At 37.3% G+C, this 23,755-nt stretch overlaps 1 protein-coding gene across 3 annotated transcripts; it reads right to left on the bottom strand.

Annotated features, from left to right (window-relative positions):
• Window positions 1-493: 493 nt before the first annotated feature.
• Window positions 494-23,354, bottom strand: CXXC4 (CXXC finger protein 4). 3 transcript variants are annotated; one of them, XM_044224367.1, is made up of 4 exons: window positions 23,276-23,354; window positions 22,847-22,866; window positions 22,653-22,728; window positions 18,599-20,166 (listed from the first exon to the last, which is right to left on the bottom strand). In XM_044224367.1, the coding sequence occupies exon 4, from the start codon at window positions 19,907-19,909 to the stop codon at window positions 18,692-18,694; it is 1,218 nt and encodes a 405-aa protein (XP_044080302.1). In that variant the 5' UTR covers window positions 19,910-20,166; window positions 22,653-22,728; window positions 22,847-22,866; window positions 23,276-23,354; the 3' UTR covers window positions 18,599-18,691. The 3 variants fall into 3 exon arrangements, with proteins under 3 accessions (XP_044080304.1, XP_044080302.1, XP_044080303.1); XM_044224369.1 differs by lacking the exons at window positions 22,847-22,866; window positions 23,276-23,354 and adding an exon at window positions 494-712 and having other exon boundaries at window positions 18,824-20,166; window positions 22,653-22,832; XM_044224368.1 differs by lacking the exons at window positions 22,653-22,728; window positions 23,276-23,354 and having other exon boundaries at window positions 22,847-22,887.
• Window positions 23,355-23,755: the final 401 nt, after the last annotated feature.

Below are 23,755 nucleotides of genomic sequence, written 5' to 3'. Positions count from 1 at the left end.
CACAACTGAAGGTAATTGCTGGATGCATCATAATCTTTTAGTCTTGTAAAACTTGGCATCAAGTCTCTACGGAAAGATGCATGGCAAAACATGCCACTGCTGTTGCTGCTTCTAGAAACAACTGGCAAAAAATATTTAAAGCTAAAATTTATTGCTCCAGATTTAACTCGCAGAACCATACTGTTGTGTACAAACTGTTAATCTCCATAGATGCTCAGACATGATTGTCTCCTTGTGTCTAAACACACAAAATACAAGCTGCTATCTGTACAGTTTACAGTACTGAAACACATATATTTGAAAATGAAGTATAGATATGTACTTTGCAAAGATACATGATTTTACAGCAGGGGTTTACCCAAACTTGTTTTTTACAGCCACTTTCAAAATAGACAACAACTTCACTAGTATAGCTAAATTACATCAAAGAAAGAATCAGTGTATTGAAAGTAAATAGACTGGCCAATTCCCCAAGCTCCCAGATTATTTTTATATGTCTTTTTTCTTTTCTTTTCCTTTTTTTTTTTTTTTTGGAAGAAACCCCTATACATAAAATGAAAATAATATCTGGATATTTTCTTCAGTGGTGGACTAAGCAGTTTCTTAAAACAAGACATTAGTTTGCCCTTCACTTCCAAATGCCTTGAAAATAAGATATACTACTGCTTTAAAAGAACCATCGGAATGCTTCAGCGCTGGGAACAGGTGTTCTCTATAAAAAAAGAGCAAGAAAACAAGTTAAGCTTTCTTTCTATGCCAATATAAAATTAGATTTTTCTCCTTTACACTTCAGCAATATTTTTAGTCAGCAATACACAACATAATGACTTGTATATTTCAACATTTAATAAAAAAAAAGAAATGTTCAGTCTTGGAACATTACAAAAATTGGGATGTTGACTTTAAAGCTAATTTACTGAATATAATATTAAAGACATATTAGTCTAAAAAATACAGGGAACACAGCCTAGAACATAGATAACCATCGGAATAAAGGGGGAGGTTCAAACTATTAGCCAATAGTAGGACGTCCGGCCATAAAGTCTGTATCTGCTGCATACATACGCATCCTACGTAAGGTTGATATTTAGAGAAATCAGTGAAGTAATTTTTTTTTATTCTGGGGAATTCTGTTTACCACAGGCAACAACAAATATTACATTGATATTAATTCTATCATTTAACAACTGCTAATGCTAAACATTCCTACAAATAATCTAATGACAACTATACTGACAACATATGCCACTATTTTCAACAAATTCTGCATTTTCAACAAATTAATGTTATATGTATGAAACAAACTTATACTAACCAATGACACTCAGTGGAGCATAACTATCCTTCTGCACCATAAAAAGAGTAGTTTTCCAAAGGAATACTAAGTTAGCACCAAAGTATGAACAATCATTTTAACAAAATGCTTAAAGTTATGGTATTGTGTTGTGTTTTGTTTTGTTTTGTTTTTTTGTCAGAAAAACAGTAAAGTATTGAATCTTCCTCTCTATATTAATATTACAGTAATTCATTATATTATACTCGTATTCTCTAAAAAACAGAAGCACATAAGAACATATTGAAGGTACATAAGAAACAATAAGTTAAATTTTCCTATAGGGGCAAATGAAAGATTTTATTCCTTAGACCAGTCCAACAATCCTGTGCAGAATACAAGATGGCTGCTGAGAATAAGTAAGTATATAAGTTGGTATGCTGAATGCTACCAAATTATTGGGTAAGTAAAGAACACACACACACACACATGCACGCGCACACACGCACACCTCTTAAAAACACATCTTAAGACTGTGTTAATAGCAAAACACATCTTAAGACTGTGTTAATAGCACTTGAATTTCATATTTCAGAAAATACACCAAAAATTCAACTCTAAGTACTCTTTAATAATTGAGGCTAGCTTTTATTTATTCTCTCACATTTGACTTATCTGGTTGACACAGTTCTACTGTAACAATGTCATCTAAAAATAAAAGTGTATTAGTTGGTTAAGATGTCCACTGAAATTTAAATGAAAAAGAAAAAAAAAACTTTTGAAAGCAAAGCCACTTTTCACTATTTGCACTAGAAAGAATTTTTAAAAATTTGTCCTCACAGTCAACACAATAGATTTCCAAAGAAAGTATAAGAACAAACTAATGATTTTTTTTTTTAAAGTAAACTCTCCTCCCAATGTGAGTCTCAAAATCATGACCCCAAGATCAGAATCTCCTGCTCTCCCAACTGAGGCAGCCAGGCACCCAAAACTAATGATTGTAATGCAAGTTTGTATAATGTATATGAGAAAGTATTTAACTTTTGAAGTATCCTCTAAAAATGCAAGCAAGAAAGTCCATTATTCCCATATAAGTAGTACTCATTAATATTTTACTCTTTACTCCTCATGGTATAATGTTTTCTTCTCTCCAGCTCACTACGAGTATCTGAATCCCCGTCATTTGATTTGGTTGATGAAAAAAACCCCTTTACCACTTTTGAAAACTAACTTTTGAATGATAAATGTAACTGTATGTGTTCATTACGTTTATTTAGTCATTATTAAAGGAAGTATATGAAGCAATAAGAAACATACTCATTCTAATATTCATGCTTTACACACACACACACACACACACAAGCAGTAAATGAAAACTTAGACGTTCATACCAGATGCTAAGCTTGCTGCCTGATGCCAACTAAGAATAAATTTTATATAAGTATGCATACTTATATAAATGTAGTCATTTTTAACAAGATAAGTTAGATCCAAACATATCCATGCAATTACAGATTCACATATGAAAAATAAACATGTGCATATATATTCATATATATTCACATTTACATGTATAGAATATGACATAGAGATGCCAATTTACTTTCAGATGCCAACTGGAAACAAGACTGTAAGTATATATACTTAGATAATCTTGTATCTTGATAAACATATATGTTTATGAAGATAAACAGAAAAATGTATGGAGTACATTTTTTAAATGAGGTGAACTCCTTATGTCTTGGATACATTTTGAAAATTCTTTTCCAATTCTTTGCTCTTCCTGTGCCCCTTTTCATTACTAAATTTTATTTGCAATATTTAGCGAAAGCAAGCTTCATAAAATGCCACCTGAGATCAAAGGTCATGGTTGTGAGGAGAAAGATAATCAGTTTTTGGTGCTTATTAGCACCAAAAATTAATTAGATAATGCAAATATGAGAAAAGCAGAGAGCTGGCTTCCTTTACTAATACAACCTGTCACAAAATAAAGCACTGTGATGTTTGCATATTATTATGCGTACATTGAGGTCAGTATGTATCTCCATATATAAAGATATAGTCCACTGCTGCAGGGGAAGGATGAAGATAAGCAGAGAAGCATCTTTTAAAAAAATATTTCTCCCTTATATAAAGATTTTTGAGGTCAGGAAGCCTAAAAATGATTTGCTGGGAAATCACTTAAAATGTGTGAGAAAACAGTAAATCTACTAGTGCAGTAATTAGAACAAGTTGTCAAGGCATTCACCACAAGCTTGAAGTGAGGTTTCTCTAAATTTTATTTCAGGGTTGAAAAAGTAACACAACTCTTTAGTGTCCCATAGGCCACACAGAGCAGAAGATGTATGCTCAACCTCCTGCCCAGTTTTCACTGGGCTATGAAAATTCACTGGAAATTTACTTTATACCTGGACTGAGTTCTTTTTGGTCACGATGGGGAAAGCAACATTGTTTGCTTTCATACATAAAATATTGGTTAAATTATAGGTTTTTGATAAAGTCTGCACTAATCTGGGGACCTATCTTCTCTAATTCTGTCAACTAATGAGGTCATCTTTGTTACAGGAATTTTATTTCAAACGGAATTTTATTTCAGATGGGGCTCAGCACACCAGCCAGGGGGATTAAGCACCCTGACCAGATATCTTCGGGTTAAATAAATTCAGCAGTCCCAGCTGGGAAATCACACTCTTGATGAGATTACAGTGACTTTCTGGATCTTGGTGATGCTTGCAGGAAATCGTTATCCTGAGTGACAGGAAAGCCAGATTCCCCAGGAAGAGAAGGGGGCGGGGAGGTAAAGAATAGAATGGAGTTGATCAGCATTGTTTAAGGCAGCCTTCACTGCTCATGCAGGTGTGAACGCTGACACACAACAGCCTGCTGCTCCCAGGAGGCCTGTGCAGAAACCCGCAGCCCTCCTTTCTCCTTCTCATAGTGCTGTAAAGCCTCGTGTTCCAGAGCATTCCTACCACGAGAGAAAGCCAGAGCCATATACAGAAGACCTTAAACTAATGAGCTTAAAGACAGGACTTCTGTTTCCTTCCTAAATGACTAAGCCCAAGTACAGTTAAGACATACTTTTAAAAAAAAATGAAAACAGAAGTTATCAATATGTCTCCAGCAGAGGTATATTTAAGTTTAATTTTTGTTAAATCAGCAATGAAGAAATATTTAAACACCCTAAAATAAATTAGAAATCCCCAAAGCTGCCACCTAAAGAATTTGAGAATTTTTCTTCTTTGGTGTCTGCAGAGCAGGGGGTATCTTCAGGCTGTGCAAGCATCTACACACTCTTGTGTGCACTTGGTGAGTCGAATAAAAATTCACCTCCTGGAAGCTGTAAAAGGGATAGCTACACTTCTTTCTATATGAAAGTAGGTGGGATTGGCTATTCATATTTAGCTACAATATGTAAAGCATGGCACTAAACAAAACTCATTTTAATAAAACCCAACATGAACTTTCAAAGGGCAAATTAAAGACAACTCAACGCCGAAATCTTCTTCAGAATGCATAAAGCTATGTAAATTGAGGTAATTATTATGACATTAGAAAATTCTGTAACTAAAGTTCAATATATCTTCATATACTTTCTAATCCAAAAATCGTGGTGATTCCCCTAGGCCTTCAGAATTCTACCGTGAAATAGGATGCTTCTAATATAAGGATTTCCAAGTTGCAGTCAGTACTTTTGGCCACCACTATTCTTAAGCGAATCAAAAATAATTTCCTGTTTTCCCATTTGTTATTAAAGAAATAGAAGTCATCCAATCATTTTCTGATTCTCCTGTAATGATGTGAAGTATGCTTTTTCCAATCAAAACCAAAGCAATATCAAACTGTAGTTTGCCACTCTTCTGAAACAGTGTTTTCCTCTGAGGAGTCGCCTGTAAGTTTCTTAGGCTCCAACCGTCTAAGACCTTGAAATTGGAGCTCCTCACAGCATTTGATTGACCTCTTCACACTAGAACTTGAAAACCTCAACAAAGCACTGAAATTTCACAATAGAGAGTACATATTACAAAAGGTAAGAGTAGGTACCATTGTTTGCCTTTAGATATTTGATTATATTTTGTTTTAGCTTCATATGAAACATTAAAACTTTGTAGTATTTTACATAAACAACAACAAAAGATTCCTTGTGATTTGATTCACAGAGAATGCTAAAACATCAAGTTATATGAAGTCTCAAATTTTTTTACTGACAAAATTTCAAAACCTACTTGGAGAAGTGGAAAATTGTATTATGTATACAATATTGTGAATGTGAATACACACACATGCACATTAATACAAGTCTTTGGAAATTTAATAATTATAATTATAATATTGTTATAATTATAATAATAATAATTATGATCCAAAATAATACTTTGGAAATGTTAGAGACACCCCAAAATGTCTTTAGCAGAAATATTTTCTATATTGTATTTATAATTAATATTTTAAAAATCATAGACCAGTAATCCACTAACTTTAGTAGAATTAATAGCAAGTACAAGTATAGAATAGGCTAGTAAATTGAGAGAACAATTAATTTATGATATATGATAATCTCACAGTCCAATAACTTGTTATTATAATAAAAAACAACTTTATATTTTAATAATACCTCAGTTAATATAATATAAATTAATATAAACACTTTCTACTTTTTAGATTGCACCTTTCTTTTTCTGTCCTTTTAAAAATATATGTCATTTATATTATGAAATATATATCATATGTATGATAGATGTCACATATGTGATATATATTGCACATATGTCACATATGAAATATGTATCAGATTAATTCTTCTCATAATTCAAATTAATTTATCATATGACTGTATAAGTAGTAGTATACTTACATTTTATTTTGGCCATTATCCAGATGTAAACTAAAAGTATCTACCAAAATTATCACTAACTGGAATATTAGATCCCTCTCTAAAAGAGAGAAAGCACCAAATAGGTAACTACATAACTTTTATGACCCAATTTTTCGCAGGCATTAAATATGATTATAAGGAGAACTCTACTTTTTTGGTTTTCAAATTGACATGTATGGGGCCAGGATTTCTCTAATTAAGGGTGGAGAACTGGCAATGGCTTTTTCATTAGTATCCACTCTCTGTAGGCCGTTGCTCCGCTACTCTTCCCACTTTGCAAATTCTGACAGCTCCTCCTCTTCCCCCCCACCCCCCCAGCATGAACACCACCACCCTCACCATCACCATTGCGATGGCATGATTTTAGGCGATGATAGCATGACTTGAGAAGATAAACCTAGCCAACTTTTGCGGATGGAAAGATGAATTTATATATTACATTGTACAGATGCTAATCAGTGTACTGGTAGAGCCAGGTAGGAAAACAACTGTCTAAAGGAGAATGTGTGTGTCTAAAGGGTAGGAATGGGTTGGTAGGAAGGAAAGTAATAGTTTACCACCGTGATTTACATGCATCCAAAAGTGACCAAAAAAGGTGCCCACCTTTGGCCCCAGTATCTAATGCAACTACTTTATTTAGGCAAGTCTTGTGATTAATGCTAAGTAGGATTATATTTTAACTGATTTTGGTAAAAACACTTCAAATCACAGCATTCTAACAAATAAGTAAATTTATTGTCTGATAAATGAGTTGTTTAGTAATTAAAATGTTCTTGGAAATATAAAAGTAAACTATAATAGAATGATATCAGGGTAAGCAAAAAGAGGAAAATTGGTCAACGATTCACCAATTAAAAAGGTGTTTTTGAAAAAATTATCTTATGCAATATTTTTAACCCTATGCTAAAAAATCTTAGAGGGAGTGTGAAAGGAAATTAAAAGTAAAATTGAGATTAAAAAGCAAAATTTAGATTAATAACATCAGTACTGTCAAGAATGATTAGTACAGAGTCAATTGTATTTATATGTTCCATATGTTTATATTTAATTTATGAATATATACACAAATATATGTGGTTATGTGATAAATGAATCTTAATCTATCTACCTACATACCTATCACTTATATACCTGGCAGAGACAAAAGTAGGATAATTCTACCTCCCCTCAAAGTCACTCCACTAATCCTGTTTAATGCAACAATGCTGTTAGGTGAGATCACTGCTAATCAGCTATTGAAAAACCATCAGCATTCTTTTTGTGATAAAGTTGTTGGACAATTTTGAAAATTCTGGTTAATTTTAAAGCAGACAGTGAACTGTCTTTTTTTTTTTTAACTGAAGAGAAGAAGAAATATTCTTGTAAAATGTGAGAAAATGGGAGGTCACAAAAAAATTAAGAGGTGAAATTTTAAAATGATCAAAGCTATGATTTGGACAGTCTCTAACATGTATTCAAATTAAATACAATAGTTACACCAAACTTCTATAAGAAATTCAAATTATAGTGCTTCTCTTTGAATTTTTATAGATAGGAGAATTTGAGAACTATTAATTTTTTACATTATATAAAAAGTGAAAATAACTTTAATAATTTTTTCCCCTTAGGCTAAGTCCTTAGCATCTTAGATGTAGTCACTGGACTTCATTTGGTTTAGAATCCTCTATAACAAAATTCCAACCACTTCAATGACCTAGCCCAGAAACCAAAGCATGTTTTATGTCCATGAATTACTTAGAGGAATTTTAGAGTAAATTCCAAATATTTCAGTCATTAAGATGTTATCATCAAAATAATGCACTTGATTAAAACTGTACTTCTGAGAATAATATGTAGCTTTTGCAGTATTTCTTTTAAAAAAGTGTTTTTTAAATAATTGTAATTAAATTATAACTGCCATCCACCAAATACTCAAATTCACAATCACTCTGATTTTTTGGTCTTTCTCATTTTTTTCCCTTTTAAATAATGAAATTAAAAGGTATACAATCAACAATTATTATAATTTAACTTTATCAAGTTATTACATGTTACCTAGCTCTTTAGAAATACATTTTGGCTAATTTCCCTCATTAAGGGATATACACTCTTAAGCATTCTACACTACCATGATATCAGCATATCTTGTGCTAAAGCAAGTTCTCAAATCTTTAGATTAAAATTTCTCCTCAGAGAATTTCCACATACTCCTTCTTTTTTATGAGTATCTTGTACCCCATCTTTGTGCAAACATAGCCACCTTCCCAAAGTTAACTAGCAGAGTCAATTGATAAGCCCAACTTTTTTCAAGCATAGAATTTATAAGATGTAGTGATTAATCATCTTTCTTCCATTTTTTCTGGAGTCTTTTCCATATGTGCATTCTGTATTTTCCAGGAAATTTTCTACATAACACTTAAAAATTACAGATATTTTTGGAAGAATTAGTTGTTGATAGGATGACCTCTATCTCCCTAAACACCATGGCTAATTTGGAGCATGAGTTTTCTCACTTTGGCTTTTCTATGTTTCTAACAGAAGACCTGAGTGAATTACTCTTGAAGAGAAATGAGAAGGGGTTGGGGGTGGAAACTAGTTTCAGTGAAACTACTTTTTCCGCTGTGGTAAATGAAAAGAAACAATGTTGAAGGGTTCTAATGGGCCTAAGCCCAACCAGACTCATGGCATTTTGCCAAAATCTTTGAGACTTTGTTTCTATTAATTTCTTATTTAAACCAAACTCAAGAAGATGACCTTGGGCATGACAATACTTTTCTACCAGTATGCACATTTCTCCTTTCTCTTGGGTTTGTAACACTACATTCTGCCTGCCCTTCCTCCTTCCTTCCCTCTCTCCCTTCTTTCTTATTCAGGGCAAACAAGGATTTCCACTGGTCTGCAAAATTTACTTGAAATAACAAATCATACTGTAGATTCTCAGTATGTTCGAATGTTCAAGGCAAGTATTCTTTTTTTTTCTTTTTATCTTGAAAAATTCTACTAATAGCAAATGTAATACAATACCACATAATCACATGGGGTAAACAGGTAGAGATCATCAATGGCAACCTGTATTTCTTATTTAGGTTTGGGGAAGAACTAAGCCAAGGACGCATCAAGGAATCCTAAAGCTTTTAAGTAGATATGAGACAGTTTCCTGAGAAATTATATCATTTTAATTCAATTATGTCATTTTACATTTGTCCATTTCTTGGGACTGGAAGTTAAGAATGTAAGTAGGGAACTTTTGGAGGAAGGACTAAGATATAGATTTAGGCATTTAGATGGGTATTGCAAAAGGCAGAAATAAAGGAAAGTGTAAGTTCCTTAAATATGTGTGTGTGTGTGTGTAAACATAATTGTATGTATATAACCACAGCACTTACCACAAATCATAAAAAATAGCAGTTCCTACCTAAAGATTTGTCAAATTGAATTGAATCTATCAAGGGTTGACTATATGCTTAGTATCATATCATGTATTCATGAATATACAGCATAGGTAGAGGCCTGCCTATGAGAAGTAAAGACACACTATATAGAAATACATTTAAATTTTACTCTTTATCTTGTTAACATTGTTCCATTTACAAATGCAATTTCTTTCCTCACTACAGTCTCATTCAATAGTGTTGTTGCTGTCACTAAACTAGTGTTTTTCAAACTTTTTTACTGCAACCAACACTCAGAAATACATTTTACATAGCAGCCTAGTACATGCATACACATACATTTATGTATACATACAAACTGAAACAGAAGTTTAACAATATGTACTCTAGTATATGTGCTGCACTCATATATTTTATGTTCCACTCTCTTCTATTCTAGTTTCTGAAAATCCTCGTGGTGAACCAACACATGGACCACTAATGTTCTGTCACCTGCAGTTTGAAAAACACAGCTCCACGCCACACAAATAACATACTCATGTGAAAAGAACCACATGAGGAAAATCCAAAACTACTCCACAATGAATTTAACTCTATAGAGCAGCCTTATATAGAAAGATCCAATCTGTATTTCCTTTGGGGCAGAAAAGGCCAGTGTTCTCAATTTTGTTTTTCATGGATGAAAATTAGAGCACACAAAGTATTTAATGTTTACTAGAGGATTCCACACCTTCTCACTTATCATCTATCTACGTACAACTGAGAATTTTAGCTCTTTCCTTATTCTTAACTCCATTAAAACCATCACTGGTCTCATTTAACCTACACACAAGAACACTTTCTACAGACAAGTTTTTCCCCAGCACAGTTACATTCCTGTCACTGATTCACCAGCACCCGTAATCATCATTTCCACACAATTAAATTTAAATAGTCTGTCTTTCCTTTAATATGTATTTTATCTCTTTCACTCTGAAAGGTTTTGGAGAAAATATATCTTCTCTGGAATTTACCAGATTTGCTGAAATACACAGAAATGGACATGAGTCTTCGTGATCTATAAACATATACCCCCTTCCCCTCTGGTCCTCCTAGACCTCTATCCTTTTGATTCTAATCAACCATCCAGGACTCCCCCCCCCCCGCCCCCACCAAGTCTTTGGGCAAGAAACAACAGTTTCAGTAGAGTTTTCCCCAGTTTTCCACTTGTTCACATTTTCAAGAATGTCCTCTAAACTATGAATTTAGATGCAGAGGAGATCCAAATGGGATCCCATTTTCCACCCATTTTGGAAGCATTCTCTTTTAGTTACACTTTGGAATTATTCTACCAAATGTTTCAAAGACAAAAGCAAAAATAATAACATCAGCTATAACACAATCTGTTTTCCCTGTCTCTGATTCAGCTGCCACTCCACTGAACTTGAGCTTTAGCTTTGACTCCCAAACCAAATATATTGAGTGAAGTCATAAAAATATTATCTTCCCTCTTTTTATAGTTTCCACTCTCTGCAAAACTTCAATAACTGCTGAAGGAAAGCAGACATCCATATCCTGTCTTGACAAAGTTCTTTCTAGATACTGCATTGCGTCCTGACTTAAATATTCCCTTCTCCTGGATTTTTAGTGCTTTCTGGATTAGTATTCCACATTTTTTAGGACTTATCACTGTTTTCTCCCAAAAAACCATTAGCCTTTTCTATTATTGCTCACCAACCTTCTTCATTTCATAAATACCCTCTCCTTATTAAAAAAAAAAAAAGCACTGCATAGTTACTTTACTTTTTATTCCAAAATGTGTATCTACCTATTTTATCTCCTATACACTTATCTTCCAAAATAAAAGTAACTCTAACATTTTCCAATATTTATTAAATGTTTTCCAACTAGAATTTATATGCATTTAACCATTTCTTTCTTACAATGATTTTCTTAAACTAATTCCCTTTTAGACTAACTCCTCTTGTCTATCCAAATAAAGAAAATAGTAGCCAAAGAAAGGTGCTGTGTTGAAGTCAATCTCTCTCTCTCTCTCTCTCTCTCTCTGTCTCTGTCTCAGGTGTTACAGAAATTAATGGCAATGGTGTGCCTTTGGTAAGGAAGGAGGAAGAGCACTAATTTATTTAAGGCTCACCACACTGACTGACTTGACCAGGCAATTTGTGCACTTTTCCTGGTATTTGACAGTGCAAGTACAAGAACAAGGAAAACTTGTTTATCAGGTTTATCTCTTTCCAAGTGAACTCAAGCCAGATATTTGGTGAACTTGATGATTAAAGCAAAAATTCAGAAAACACAAACCACAATGTAGTCTGCCTGCGCTTTAATTTCTGAAAACTATAAGAAACCTGTGGTGGATGGGATTATCTGTAAACATAATTGTCTTATTTTCTACTTTTCATCGAGGACTTTAACATAGGAATGAGAAATTACATAGCATTTTTCATTATACAAAGTATACTAACTGAAATACAGTATCAGAAAGTTGTAAGCTAATGGATACTATTATCCTGATTTTATACTTGGGGAAACAAAGTTCAGAGAAGTTATGCTGATGTACCTAATTTCAACTGTAAGTTACCTGATACTACTAGCTCTTCTCATAACCCATCAACAAAATGTGGTCATACGGTTCAAATATAATTTTTAATTATAAAAGAAATAAAAAGCCAATAAACTAGTAGCATACATTCCTAATATAATTTCTATCTGGTTTATTTCAGCCAAAGAACTACATCTTCAGTATACTTTTTTAAAAAAGTAATGTTTGCTTTGCCGTTTGCTTTTGAGTAAGAAATGTAATGTGAAATCAATGCTTTAAATATTAAGAAAAAGAAAAACAGGACAGATTTAATAGGCTCACTCTCATACCTAGTTTTAGATTCTTATGCTGTTAAAATAAATTAAGAGAAAGTCCCGAAGTTTCACAGAGGGAAAAAAAAAATATTTCTCATAATGTTTTAGAGTAGAAGTTAACAAGCCTGCTGGGATCCTTTTAGCCCCTGCAGAGCTAAGTCTTCAACATTATTAAATGGCTGTCGCATCTGAAGTATGGTGCAACATAACTCAATAAACAACAGAAAACATACAATGCTGAATGGAGGAAGGCTTTCCTATTACCGTGCAGAATAATTCACTATCAGGACAGGTGTTTGTATGTGATGAAACAAGATATGACTGAAGAATAAACCATCCCTGTGCCCCTCCCCCAAGTACTCTGAAACTCTTAAGGATAATAGCATAATGCCAGATGAAAAACTATGTTAAGAATGAGCAGAAACACTGCAGCACAAGGAACAAAATTAATGCCTATGCAGAATCGTCAAATTTTACACTGATTACTATAATAAAAAAATCCTTGAAAACAAATTTTTGTAAAAAAATGGCATTTTCTAGAGTGTTCTATGGATACTACACTACATTTTAATTGGTGACTGAAATCATACATAAAAACAAAAAAAAATTACCATTATTTTGGGTTCTTTTTTGTTTTTTAAAAATTAACTTTAAAATAAAAGAAAACTAAGAGAGATGTAGTCCTTTATCCAACTTACATATTTACATGGGCCTTCCCTTCAGCAAATGTTGAATTTAACCTATTAATTTGATTAGATATTTTTATGCAATGAATACATCAGATTAACATTTTGTATAACGTAAGGAAAAATCTATGTAAAAAAAATGGAAGCATATCCACTCTTGTGCGACTTATTGGATAGTGGGGGACATTTTGTTACACTTTTTCAAAGCAAAATTAAAGATGAGTTGCTTTCTGGTAAAAATGAACTTATGTATTCGGATAATGTAACTAGCTGCGTTCAAACAGTTCTAAGCACCAGCTACTTCGAAAGAGTTTTTAAAAACACATTTCTACAGATTCAAATAATTTCATGTTTTACTCGTGTATCCAGAAAGAATATTCCACAAGGTTGTCAGGATCACCCTCCCCACAGATCTTCAGTCTCCAACCTGGCAAACTAGAGCCACTGTGGATAAAATGCCCACCCTTCTTCCATTACTCCTTTCCAGTTTTAGTCTTATAGACTAGTTTATTAATTTGTTTTGTATCTGCCAACCTGTAAGTCAAAACTCCTCACTGTTCACCCAGGGAAACGAGGGATTAACCAAAATAGGTAGCAATACTTCAGTCATCAGTTCAGCAAAAAGTCTAAAAATCAAGTAACTCTTGGTTTCCTAATCACTAGATACCCTTTTCATTCTTATTTAATAGATACAATATTTTTATCTGATTAGTCTAAAAGTTGTTATTGTTGACTTGTTCTGATTGGCTTTCTGATTGCTTATTTATTTGTATTTTGTTTGATGACAGTTGAATTTCACACATTCTTAGAAGATAACTTACATATAAATTTTAATTACCTTTACTTTACTATTCTTAATTGCCATGCAAAAGATTGCTTAGAATTTATATGATATTTGCATGGGTGGGGTATTATTTTCATTTAGGAATTATTAAAAAGGCATGGTTCTTTAAAAAAATAAAAACAACTTTGACCACCTTGTATTTAATGTAGTGATAGAAGGAAAAGCTCACTGAACTTGTATTACAGTTTGATGACTTGACTACAAATCTACTTGTCTTTAGTTAAAGCTAAACTTTTCTGAACCTTTTTCTCATCATTTATGAAACTCAGAATCTTTTTTCGTACCTAAGTTCTGTAGTACACTCTAGTGTTAATACACTATCATTTGTTTGAATTGATTGACAACTTTCCTCTTTCCCTTTGATAGTTACATACTTGCATTTTGATAATAAAACAAAAATTCACATTTTTATACTAGTACGTTTTTGGTTTTTGAAACTAAAAATTGAGAACTAATTTTTAAATTGTGATATAAAATGACAAACTGATGAATGTTTCAATTTAAGATAGGAAACGTGTGTTTACCTCTACATTTTTTTTAAAGTCACCAAACTTCAAAAACTTATAACATGTTCGATTATTGGCTGTTTTCATTATTTAACTATACATATTCTGAGTTGGAAGGACACACAAATTTTACATATGGTCTATAAATAAATTTCTTTAGGAAGCAGGTACCATCTTCCTTGTAGACAACGTTGTGTCCAGAATTTTATGACTGCCTTTTGTGTGGTGGAAATTAAAGGCATATATAAAGAAATGTGTCCTTTCCCTCTAAAATACTCCTTAAAAAATCAAGCTATCAGGGTGCCTGGACGGCTCAGTCGTTAAGCATCTGTCTTTAGCTCAGGTCATGATCCCAGGGTACTCGGATGGTGCCCTGCATCAGGCTTCCTGCTCAGGGGGAAGCCTGCTTCTCCCTCTCCCACTCCCTCTGCTTGTGTTCCCTCTCTCGCTGTGTCTCTCTGTCAAATAATAAATAAAATCTTAATAAAATAAAATTTTAAAAAATTAAGTTACCAAGTTTGGGACAATATTTGGGTGTTTTCCACCAAACCCCTTAGTAGCTCAACCTAACTTGTTGGCCTGAATATTCAGTAGATATATGTTTCAACGAGAGAAAGATTTTAAAAGAAAAGAAATTGAAATTGTCCCTTTTTCTTGAAGTTCCATTTTCTCTTCACTATAGTCTCTTTACTATAATGATTTCAAGTCCCTCCTCTAACTTGTGGTGGCAGCGTGTAACTTACAGCTGAGAGCCAAGGGTGGGGGCAGGGAAATCTCCTGAGGTGTTGCTTACTAATGTAATTCCATAAATCAGCTAATGGGAGAGAAACCAGATCTGTGTGGTCTCTAATGCTGTCCCACAGAGATCAATCATGTCACCTGAACAATGTTCAGGCACTAAGAGGCTGGGGTTGCCCATGAGACAATCCTATCCCTTGAGCCATATGGAGTTGGGATATTTTAAAAAGTTAGATCTTCATATCAGAAATGTAACCGCTGCAAATATGGAAACTGAAGGATTGGTTACTTTTGCACGGACAAATTGCTATTATGTAACTTATTATCATAATGCATAATCACATGTTTATTAAAATCTCTCAATTTGGTATTGATCATTTAGGATGCAAGTTTTTAAGATAAGTTTTGTTGCAGAAGGGACATACAGTATTTGTAATAACTGCTTTGAATGATTACTGATAGTTTTGTAATGTAATAATTGACTAAATGAACAGTGTTCTATGCAAATATACAGTGCACAGTATCACAGAAAAACTGAATTTGTTATATGTGTATTTTTATCTTATGGAATATTATCAAGGACGTGATTTTATAAACATATTTCCAAGGCAGTAAGATGTTCTTAACATGAGACTAAGCAGGAAAATGCGAAAATAAGTAAGCCTGTTTTAAAAGGAATACCAGAGGGGAGACTTCAAAAAACGTGGGCAAAACTCCCAACACTTCCATGTGTCTGTCTTAATTTCAGTTTACTCACCCTGAAAATCTGATTAAGCCTCCAGCCTTTGGGATGAGAATAAGTCAAAGGAAAGAAGGACGCATGAGGTTTGAAACAATAAATCAGAATTTAACTAATGATTATGATGCAACTATTAATTGGTGTCCATAATTTAAAGCCAACAAATACAAGTTACTGAACTTCAACCTGAGGTCCACAGGTGATATCCATAATGAATCCCCAAACCACTGTCCTCATCTAGGGAGTCTAACCAATCTCTAAAACATCTCCACAGATGATGATAACTTACAGGAACCAAATTAGAGAGGGAAGCAGGTCAGCAGGGGACTTCTCACCAACCAGCAAACACTGTTCCAGCTTTGGTTCAGTCATGTAAACCCCGTCACTCTGACATGCATCCAGCTGCTTCCCTACAGCCATAACTGTGTGGTTACACATATGCTTATGTCTGCCATTGCCTTTTTAAAATAACCTAGAGAGAATTTTAGCCAATTAAAAAAATGAAACAAAACAACCCCTCCCCACCAAACTTTTTCTTTCTACCAATAACACTCTGCTAACGATCTTAGCCTTGAACCATGACCCCATTCTCTGGTAGGAAAGGGTATGTAGTTAGGAAAACATCTTCACAGAGCTCTACAAAGACAGGGATGTGTTTCCTTTCTCACCCACACCCCATTTTCTGAAGATCAACAGAACTGTTGTGTACTTGGATTAAAGAAGAAGAAAGAGAAGAAGGAGAAGTAGAGGAGGAGGTAGGAGGAGGAGGAGGAGGAAGAAAACGTAATACTATGGGATCAAAATGTCTAAAGAATTTAAGCATCACAATCAGTTTGTGGGAAAACTATCCAAAGAAGGAAAAAAAAAGGGGGGGGGGATTTATGAAGTTTGTCTAGACTGATACATCAGCATAGAAACTTGTGCAGAAAATCTATTGGTACCCACACTAAGCTCCTGCAAAGCAGTTATTTACTAAATAAATCAGAATTATCCAGTGGTCTTACCCACTGCATACTCTAAATCAGGACAAGGCAGTGCCATGGGTATAGCTGAAGATGTGGCCTACTAGCAACATGAAATCTGTAATTCTAGATACTATACAATTCAAGTGGAAAAATAAAAACCATCTAGTCCTTATCAACTGGGCATTAACAGGAAATTTAGTATGAACTGAATTTTAACTTCCATGGGCCTTAGAGACCTAGAGGTAAGTTACAACAAACTAGTCCAGAAAACGGAATTCAAAAATTAAAAACGAATTTTTGCCACCAGCAAAATGCAGGGACCTGCATTTTTGTAATTGTTATTATCTTTGTTTAAGCAGTGTTGCCAAAGGAAATGTAATAAACCACCCTGGAGTAAAGTCAAACTTTCGACAAAGAGATGGGTTTTCTTATAATGAGGAATACATGTAACATTTTGATGGAACTGATCACAATCAATAACGATATCAATGTAATACTGGGTTTTTTGAATCTCAAAATGTTATTTGCCTTGCATATTAATAAAACTTGAAAAAAACTATACCTTATTTGTGTTCTACCTTCCAACAAAATTCTTTAACTTTCCTTTTTAAAAAATCCTTTTAAAGACCAGTCCTTCATGGAAAAAACTCCTTTAAGCAGTGCTCACAATTTTTAAAAAGAATGTGCAAGTGCCCCTCTGATGATAACCTGTGAGAGCCAATCTCACTCTGTAATCCAGACCATGGAATATTCCCAAATGCTAAATCTACCACCTGTATTCTCAAGTATATATGAACATCCTGCCACCTGCTCTGTAAACGATATCTAGGGGCTAAATATGATTATTTGTTCATACATCTTGCTAAACATGCCACTAAAATCATTTCGTTTACCTATGATTGTACATTTTTTCCCTTTTTGTTTTGATCATGTTACCATATGAAATTCCCACCAAACACATCACTCTTTGTATTTAACATAATTAAAAGCCTAATTTAACAATTACTTTAGTGACAGTCGGTACATTGTCTAATTTAGGGACATGTGGGAAAAAAAAAACCCAAAACTATTGTTGACTACCTAGCATATCAATCAAAACTGTGCTTCATTTATGGAGCAGTTTTGTGACCACAAAATGGTTACTTTGTCAAATGCAGAGCCCAGAGGAAACATTCTTTGGTAACCAAATTTTAGTAATCATTTGTTTGTGAGACTATGTAAAACAATTCTTAAATAGAATTATCCTCACCTGTCTGAAATAAACTCATTCTGTCCCTTTAAGACACACCCCCTTAAAAATTGCAGGTGTTATTTCTGCTTTCTCAAAAAATACCAGCTATGCAGAAAATGGGAAACAGAAACATTTTTATCATGGTGAAGAGAAAAACGATTCTGGAAGGGGATAGAACACCCTTTTGAATCCATGTTATTTCAGCTTCCAAGATTCTTCTGTGTGTGTGTCTTAATGCAAACATAGGCTTGTGTGCCACAAATGGTGTCCTCACTGTTATAACTGGGCCACTAATAAGTCTCTCTTAGCCAATAAAAGTATATAAAATGTGGTATGTCCAATCCTTTGGGCAGAGATGCTTTTAAAACTAATACTAACAGGGAGGGGGCATATTAAACCGCCAAGGGGCATTTTTGAGCATACTGAATGTGAAACTTTTGATTTTTTTAAACCAATTACATTAGTTTACCACCGCAGATTTAAAAAAAAAAAAAAAAAAAAAAGGAGGGGCGCACCCCCCCCCCATCTGGAGGCCAGTTCCACGCGAAGTGCAGCTGGGAAGGGTGGTGAAGAGGCCGTGCCCTCAAAACCACCTGCAACTGTATCTTACAGCCTGAATGAAGCTTCAGGAAAGGGGTACTGCATCTTCAAGCCAGACAAGAAGCCCTGAAGGGGAGAAGAGAGGGGAGTGAGGAGGGAGGGGGGGAGACTGGGAAACAAGAAATCATCTCCTCTGACCTCTAGCGAAGTGCCAGGTTTTTTCTTTAGCTCTTCACATTTTCTAAATTTGCAGATCTGGTGTCCCGTTTTGCGGTTCCTGCAACTGCTGCAGACGCCACAGTTGATGAGCCTCTTGCAGGGCACGCAGACCCCACACCTTTTCCTCTTCTTCTTGGCCGGGTTGGCTCCGCTAGCTCCCCCTGAGGAGGACGAGGAGGAGGAGGAATGATTCTGCGGGCAGTCTGCCAGATTGGCAATTTGAAACGCACTGTCTGTGACGGCTGCTGAGGCTGCTGCGGGGGAGTGAAGGGCTGTCATGACGATGACCCCTGGAGGTAATGAGATGCCCCCTAAAGCCGGGATAGCGGAAAAAGTCCCCACGCGCTCGGGGAGATTCATTATCTCTGCTTCAGCAGCGCCGCATTTGAGCTTGTTCATGCATTCCCCCGCCAAAGGTCTGCAGTGTTCAGGGGATAAGGTGGAGAGGAAATTAGTATTTGCCATTTGCAACGACGGCTCTGGCGGGCAGCCAGCTTTCCCCAGCCTCTGGGAGTCGTTTCGGTGGTGCATGCTGGTCCTGCTGCCGCCGCCGCCGCCGCCGCCGCCGCCGCCGCCACCACCGCCGCCGCCGCCGCCGCCACCGCCGGCGGGGAGGATTGCCGAAGAGGAGGCGGAGGAGGAGGCGGCGGCGGAGGAGGATTTCCTGCCGCCCCCGCCGCCCCCGCCACCGCCCCCGCCGCCCCCGCCGCCGCTGCCGCCCCCGCCGCCGCCCCCGCCCCCGCCGCTGCCCCAGAGCATGGCGGTGGCGGCGGCGGCGGTGGCCGCGTTGTCGCAGTTCCAGGGGGACATGCCGATGCGCGCGGCGGCCGCGGCGGCGGCGGCGCTGCTGGGGAAGATGGGGGTGGTGATGCGCGCGATCTTGGCCGCCTGCGGGAAGGCGCCCCCGTTGGTCTTGTAGAACGAGGTGGCAAAGGAGCGGTAGCGCTCCATCTCCGAGTTGTAATCCACAAGGCTGTTCAGGGCCCCCTCGGGCAGGTGGCTTTCCTTGGGCAAGCCCGGGGCCTCCGGGCTCGGCCCGGGCTCCACGCAGACATTGGTGTTCATGGTGCAGGGGGGGAAGAAGGGGTGCAGGGTGGAAGTGGGGACCGCCTGGTCCGACACCTGGGTGGGAAAGGGGGGAAGGTGGGGGGGAGGGAAGGGGGTGATGGTGGTGTCGGGGTGGGGGCCGAGGCGGGAGGGGAAAGTAGGTCCGGATGGGGAAAGCAAGGTGAGGACTGCTTTATTCCTCTCTGGGGCGCATTTCCACAGACGGTGAATTCCCAGGCAGCGTCTTCCTTAGCATTATCCTCCAACTGTTACAACTAAAATAAAGAAAGTCATTCCAAGGAGCTGCACGAGGAAAAAGATTAAAATAAATAAACAGCCTCCCTCACTACCCCACCGCAGACACTGAGAACTCCCCACATTCTTCGTCAGGTCGTTTGCATGACAATCAAGACGTGACCCCCCCCCGCCATTCCACCCCCCCACACACGCTCCCAACCCACTCCCTCCCTCCCCACAGCACACCACAGCTCCTCCTCCCTATTCTCATAACCCTCCAGAGAAAATGTATTAATAGCCAGGATACCCAGGGAAAGAGGAAAGACGGGGGTGACAAATGCCGAGGGAAAAGGGCAATTGGAGTGCTAAAGACATGCAAATCAGGGGTGGGAGGGCGATACTACCTATAAGCAGAGGGCATTTAAACATTATGAAATGTGTGAACAAGTGCTGCCTGGGCATGCAAATGCTGTAAAGTAGAAAACAGCAATGGCCCTATGAGGAAAATGAACAGGAAATTAGCAAATGAAGTACTGAGAAAGTCTACAATACATCCGAGTATAAACTGTAAGCAAACACAATACAACTGAGAGCTAAGAGACTGCCCACATACAATCTGAACTAAAGAGGCAGGGAAAAAAGAACTACCAGCTGCCACAGTGTCCTTCTGTGTCTGCGGTCATTAGTTTGAATCCCAGCACAGCTGGCTCTGTTAGGGTCTTAATTCAATGGACCAAGGACAGGTCTCAATTGTACAAGCCATTTGGTGGTGGGGCTTGGTGGGGGTAAGAGGGTGGTGTTCTACTTGTTTAAAAGAAATAAAGAAAGAAAAGAAAGATCGACCAGATACAAATTTTTAAAAATAATACAATGTCACCCGTTTTAAACCAAGTGCCTGCAGCCTCTTTAAGAATATTCCCAATAATTCCTAATGGAGACTCCTGTCTCTTCCCAAGACAAGAGGAAAGCATGGGACTTTTTTTTTTTTTTTTTTTTTTAAGGGTCTCTCATAGTCACTGGTTTTTACATTGAGTAAAAAGGTGGTGGGTTGGGAAAGAAGGGAGATCCTTTAAGGTGTTGTTTACTTGAAGAAATAACCATAAAAAAGATTTTCTTTCTTTTGCTCTTTTTAAGAGGAAAGTTTAATGTTAACTGGGTATTTGCATTCATACCTTTGCTTACAGGCCATTATTATGCTTTAGGAAGAGGTATTTTAGTTGTTTATCACAGAGGAAGAGGTACATCTCAGCCTTTTAAGAAGTAACGCAAAGACATAAAGTGTATATTAACCTAAAAAAAACAGTTTCTTTGTTTCCAGATTTTTTGGGGGGGGGCAGAATATCTTTCTGTGACATCTTTTGAAGCCCACATGTTGGTCTGGAATGTGGAGTTCAGGGAATTCCAAATGGGGGCCCAGTAGTCTCAGTCTCAAATATTCAGTTCGAAATGGATATCAATTATAGTAATTATGCTTATAATTAGATTAATGAACCATTTATGCCCAAACTCCAAGTGCAAAAACTTCAAGACCTGCTGATGAGGTGCCCTAAAAAGAGGGGTTTATGTAAACAAATCCCTATTAGGCAAAGTAAATCAAGATAAGGAACCTCACCCCAGGCTGGATTAGAAGCTAGCAGGCATCTTTCAATCACAGCAAGTCCCTAATCACTCAGGAACCACCTCTGTGGTTTCGCATTAGGGAAAACTGCTCCCTTCAGAGGTCTGATGGCAATACAAAGGGTGCCCCCAAAATGCTCCTGGCTAAATATTCTTGATGCTTGGAAGGGGGTAGGGGAAGACACAGCAAGAATATGCATATAGCTTCAGTTTCTGTGAATCACATTGTAACTGCAAGACCGTAATAACTGCTACTCAGTAAAAACTAGTTATGCCAACCATGCATTAGCTATCACATTGAGTGGAGAGAAAAAAAAAAAATCAGTATTTTAGTCTTCTGACCTTGTTCCAAATAAAGAAATATTTAATGTCCCCTTTCCAGAGTATTAGAGTGCTGTTTGCAAACAGAAGCTTTCCTTGCTTTTCTTATTGCCATCACCTCCCCCTTCCTCCCTCAAGGTTTAATGCCACCAGAAACTGTAGAAAATGATTGTGCCCAGTATCCAGGTCATTATTGTTTAATCAATGCATCTCTGGAGCATGAAAAAGGTACCTAAGTCACAGCTATTGTTTGGATTTTCTTTAAAAAACAAAATAAAACACACACAAATAACTATAGTCCTATTCCAAAGCTAAATTAGACAACCATACTTCATGATCCTGTTTTGCCTTTAAACAATGTGACTGTACATGCCTAATATTGTATGTCTGGTCTACCAGAGACATAGAGATCAAAGGTCATATTTAACATTCAGGAGGAGGGGCGGGTGCAGATTAATTAATAAATTAATACAGCGACGCCTTTTATTGCTGGAGTCCAGCATTAATAATCTACTTTTACAATCCCAACGGACAGCAAACATTTAAGAGAAAAAAAGCCAGAGAAAGAGAAAGAACAATCACTTACCAGTCTCTTTTTATTTGGGGAGCCTTAGAATTTGCAGACGCTGCTAGTCTGCCTTTAATTAGTTGCACATCACCCCCTAACACAAAGAAACACAAATCCAGATGTGTCTTGGCAGCTCCCAATTACAACTTTAATACTTGTAAACAAACTGTTGGGGGGGGGATAAATAAATATGCGGATCAAAAAAAAAATACCTGTAAATGGCTTTTTTTTTCTTGTTGCAGAGAGAAGGAGGAGGAGATGGTGTTAGTGGTGGGGGTGGAAGGAGGAGGAGGTGGGGGGAGAGGAAAGAGCCGAGTGTGAGTGTATGTGTGAGAGCGCGGGGCTGTTCTCGGTGGTCTCTCCTCTCCCAGCGCGTTGCTCTCCGTCCGTCTCCAGTCGCTGTGTGCGAGGGAGGGAGGGAGCCGGGGAGTCTCTCTCTCTCTCTCTCCCCTCTCCTCTCTCTCTCTCACCCTCCCCCCCCTTCCCTCTCTGTTTGTGTGTGTGTGCGTGTGTGTGGTTGCTGGGGGAGGGGAGCGCGAGAGAAAGGCGAGGGAGGAGGTGTGGAGGCTGGGGGCGGGGGCGGGGGCGGGGGGGGGTGATTGGCGCCGAGGTGAGGAGGACGCAGGGACGTGGACACCTACTGATGATTGGCTGCAAATTACACGGGGAACAAGAGGCGCACGCGGGCCAGCGCTCCCCTTCACAAATCCTCTCCTCGGCGGAGGAGCCACGTTTCCCTGCTCGCCTGCGGTTCGCCCTCCCTCCCGGCGCCCGGCTCTCCTGCTCAGCCGCCCAGCACAGAGGGCCGTTGATTATTTTCTTTTGCTCTCAGAGATAATTGTTTGGAAGGGATGGAGAGAGGGCGTTTCCGCCACTCTCTCTCTGCGTGTGTGTGTGTGTGTGTGCGTGTGCGGGTGTGTGTGTAAATAAACTTGTCTGGGTTTTCTGGCTGGGTTGAGAAAAGGAGTACAAGAAACAGAAAGGTCGCGTTTGTTTGAAGAATGCTCTTAGTTCGCACCCTACCGCATGGCTTTTGAATAATTTTCCTGGTGTACCCAGTGAGACTTAAAAAAAAAAAATCATATCACTTGTGTCTTTAAAGTAAGGAAAAACGGATCAGT

Source organism: Neovison vison, chromosome 11, assembly GCF_020171115.1.
Source record: "Neovison vison isolate M4711 chromosome 11, ASM_NN_V1, whole genome shotgun sequence".
NCBI lineage: Eukaryota > Metazoa > Chordata > Mammalia > Carnivora > Mustelidae > Neogale > Neogale vison.
The sequence above is the reverse complement of the archived record's forward strand: the minus strand, read 5'-3'. Positions and strand labels throughout refer to the sequence as shown.

Coding starts and splice junctions, on each gene's coding strand:
- CXXC4 (XM_044224367.1), bottom strand. CDS start 19,909: ATGAACACCAATGTCTGCGTGGAGCCCGGGCCGAGCCCGGAGGCCCCG.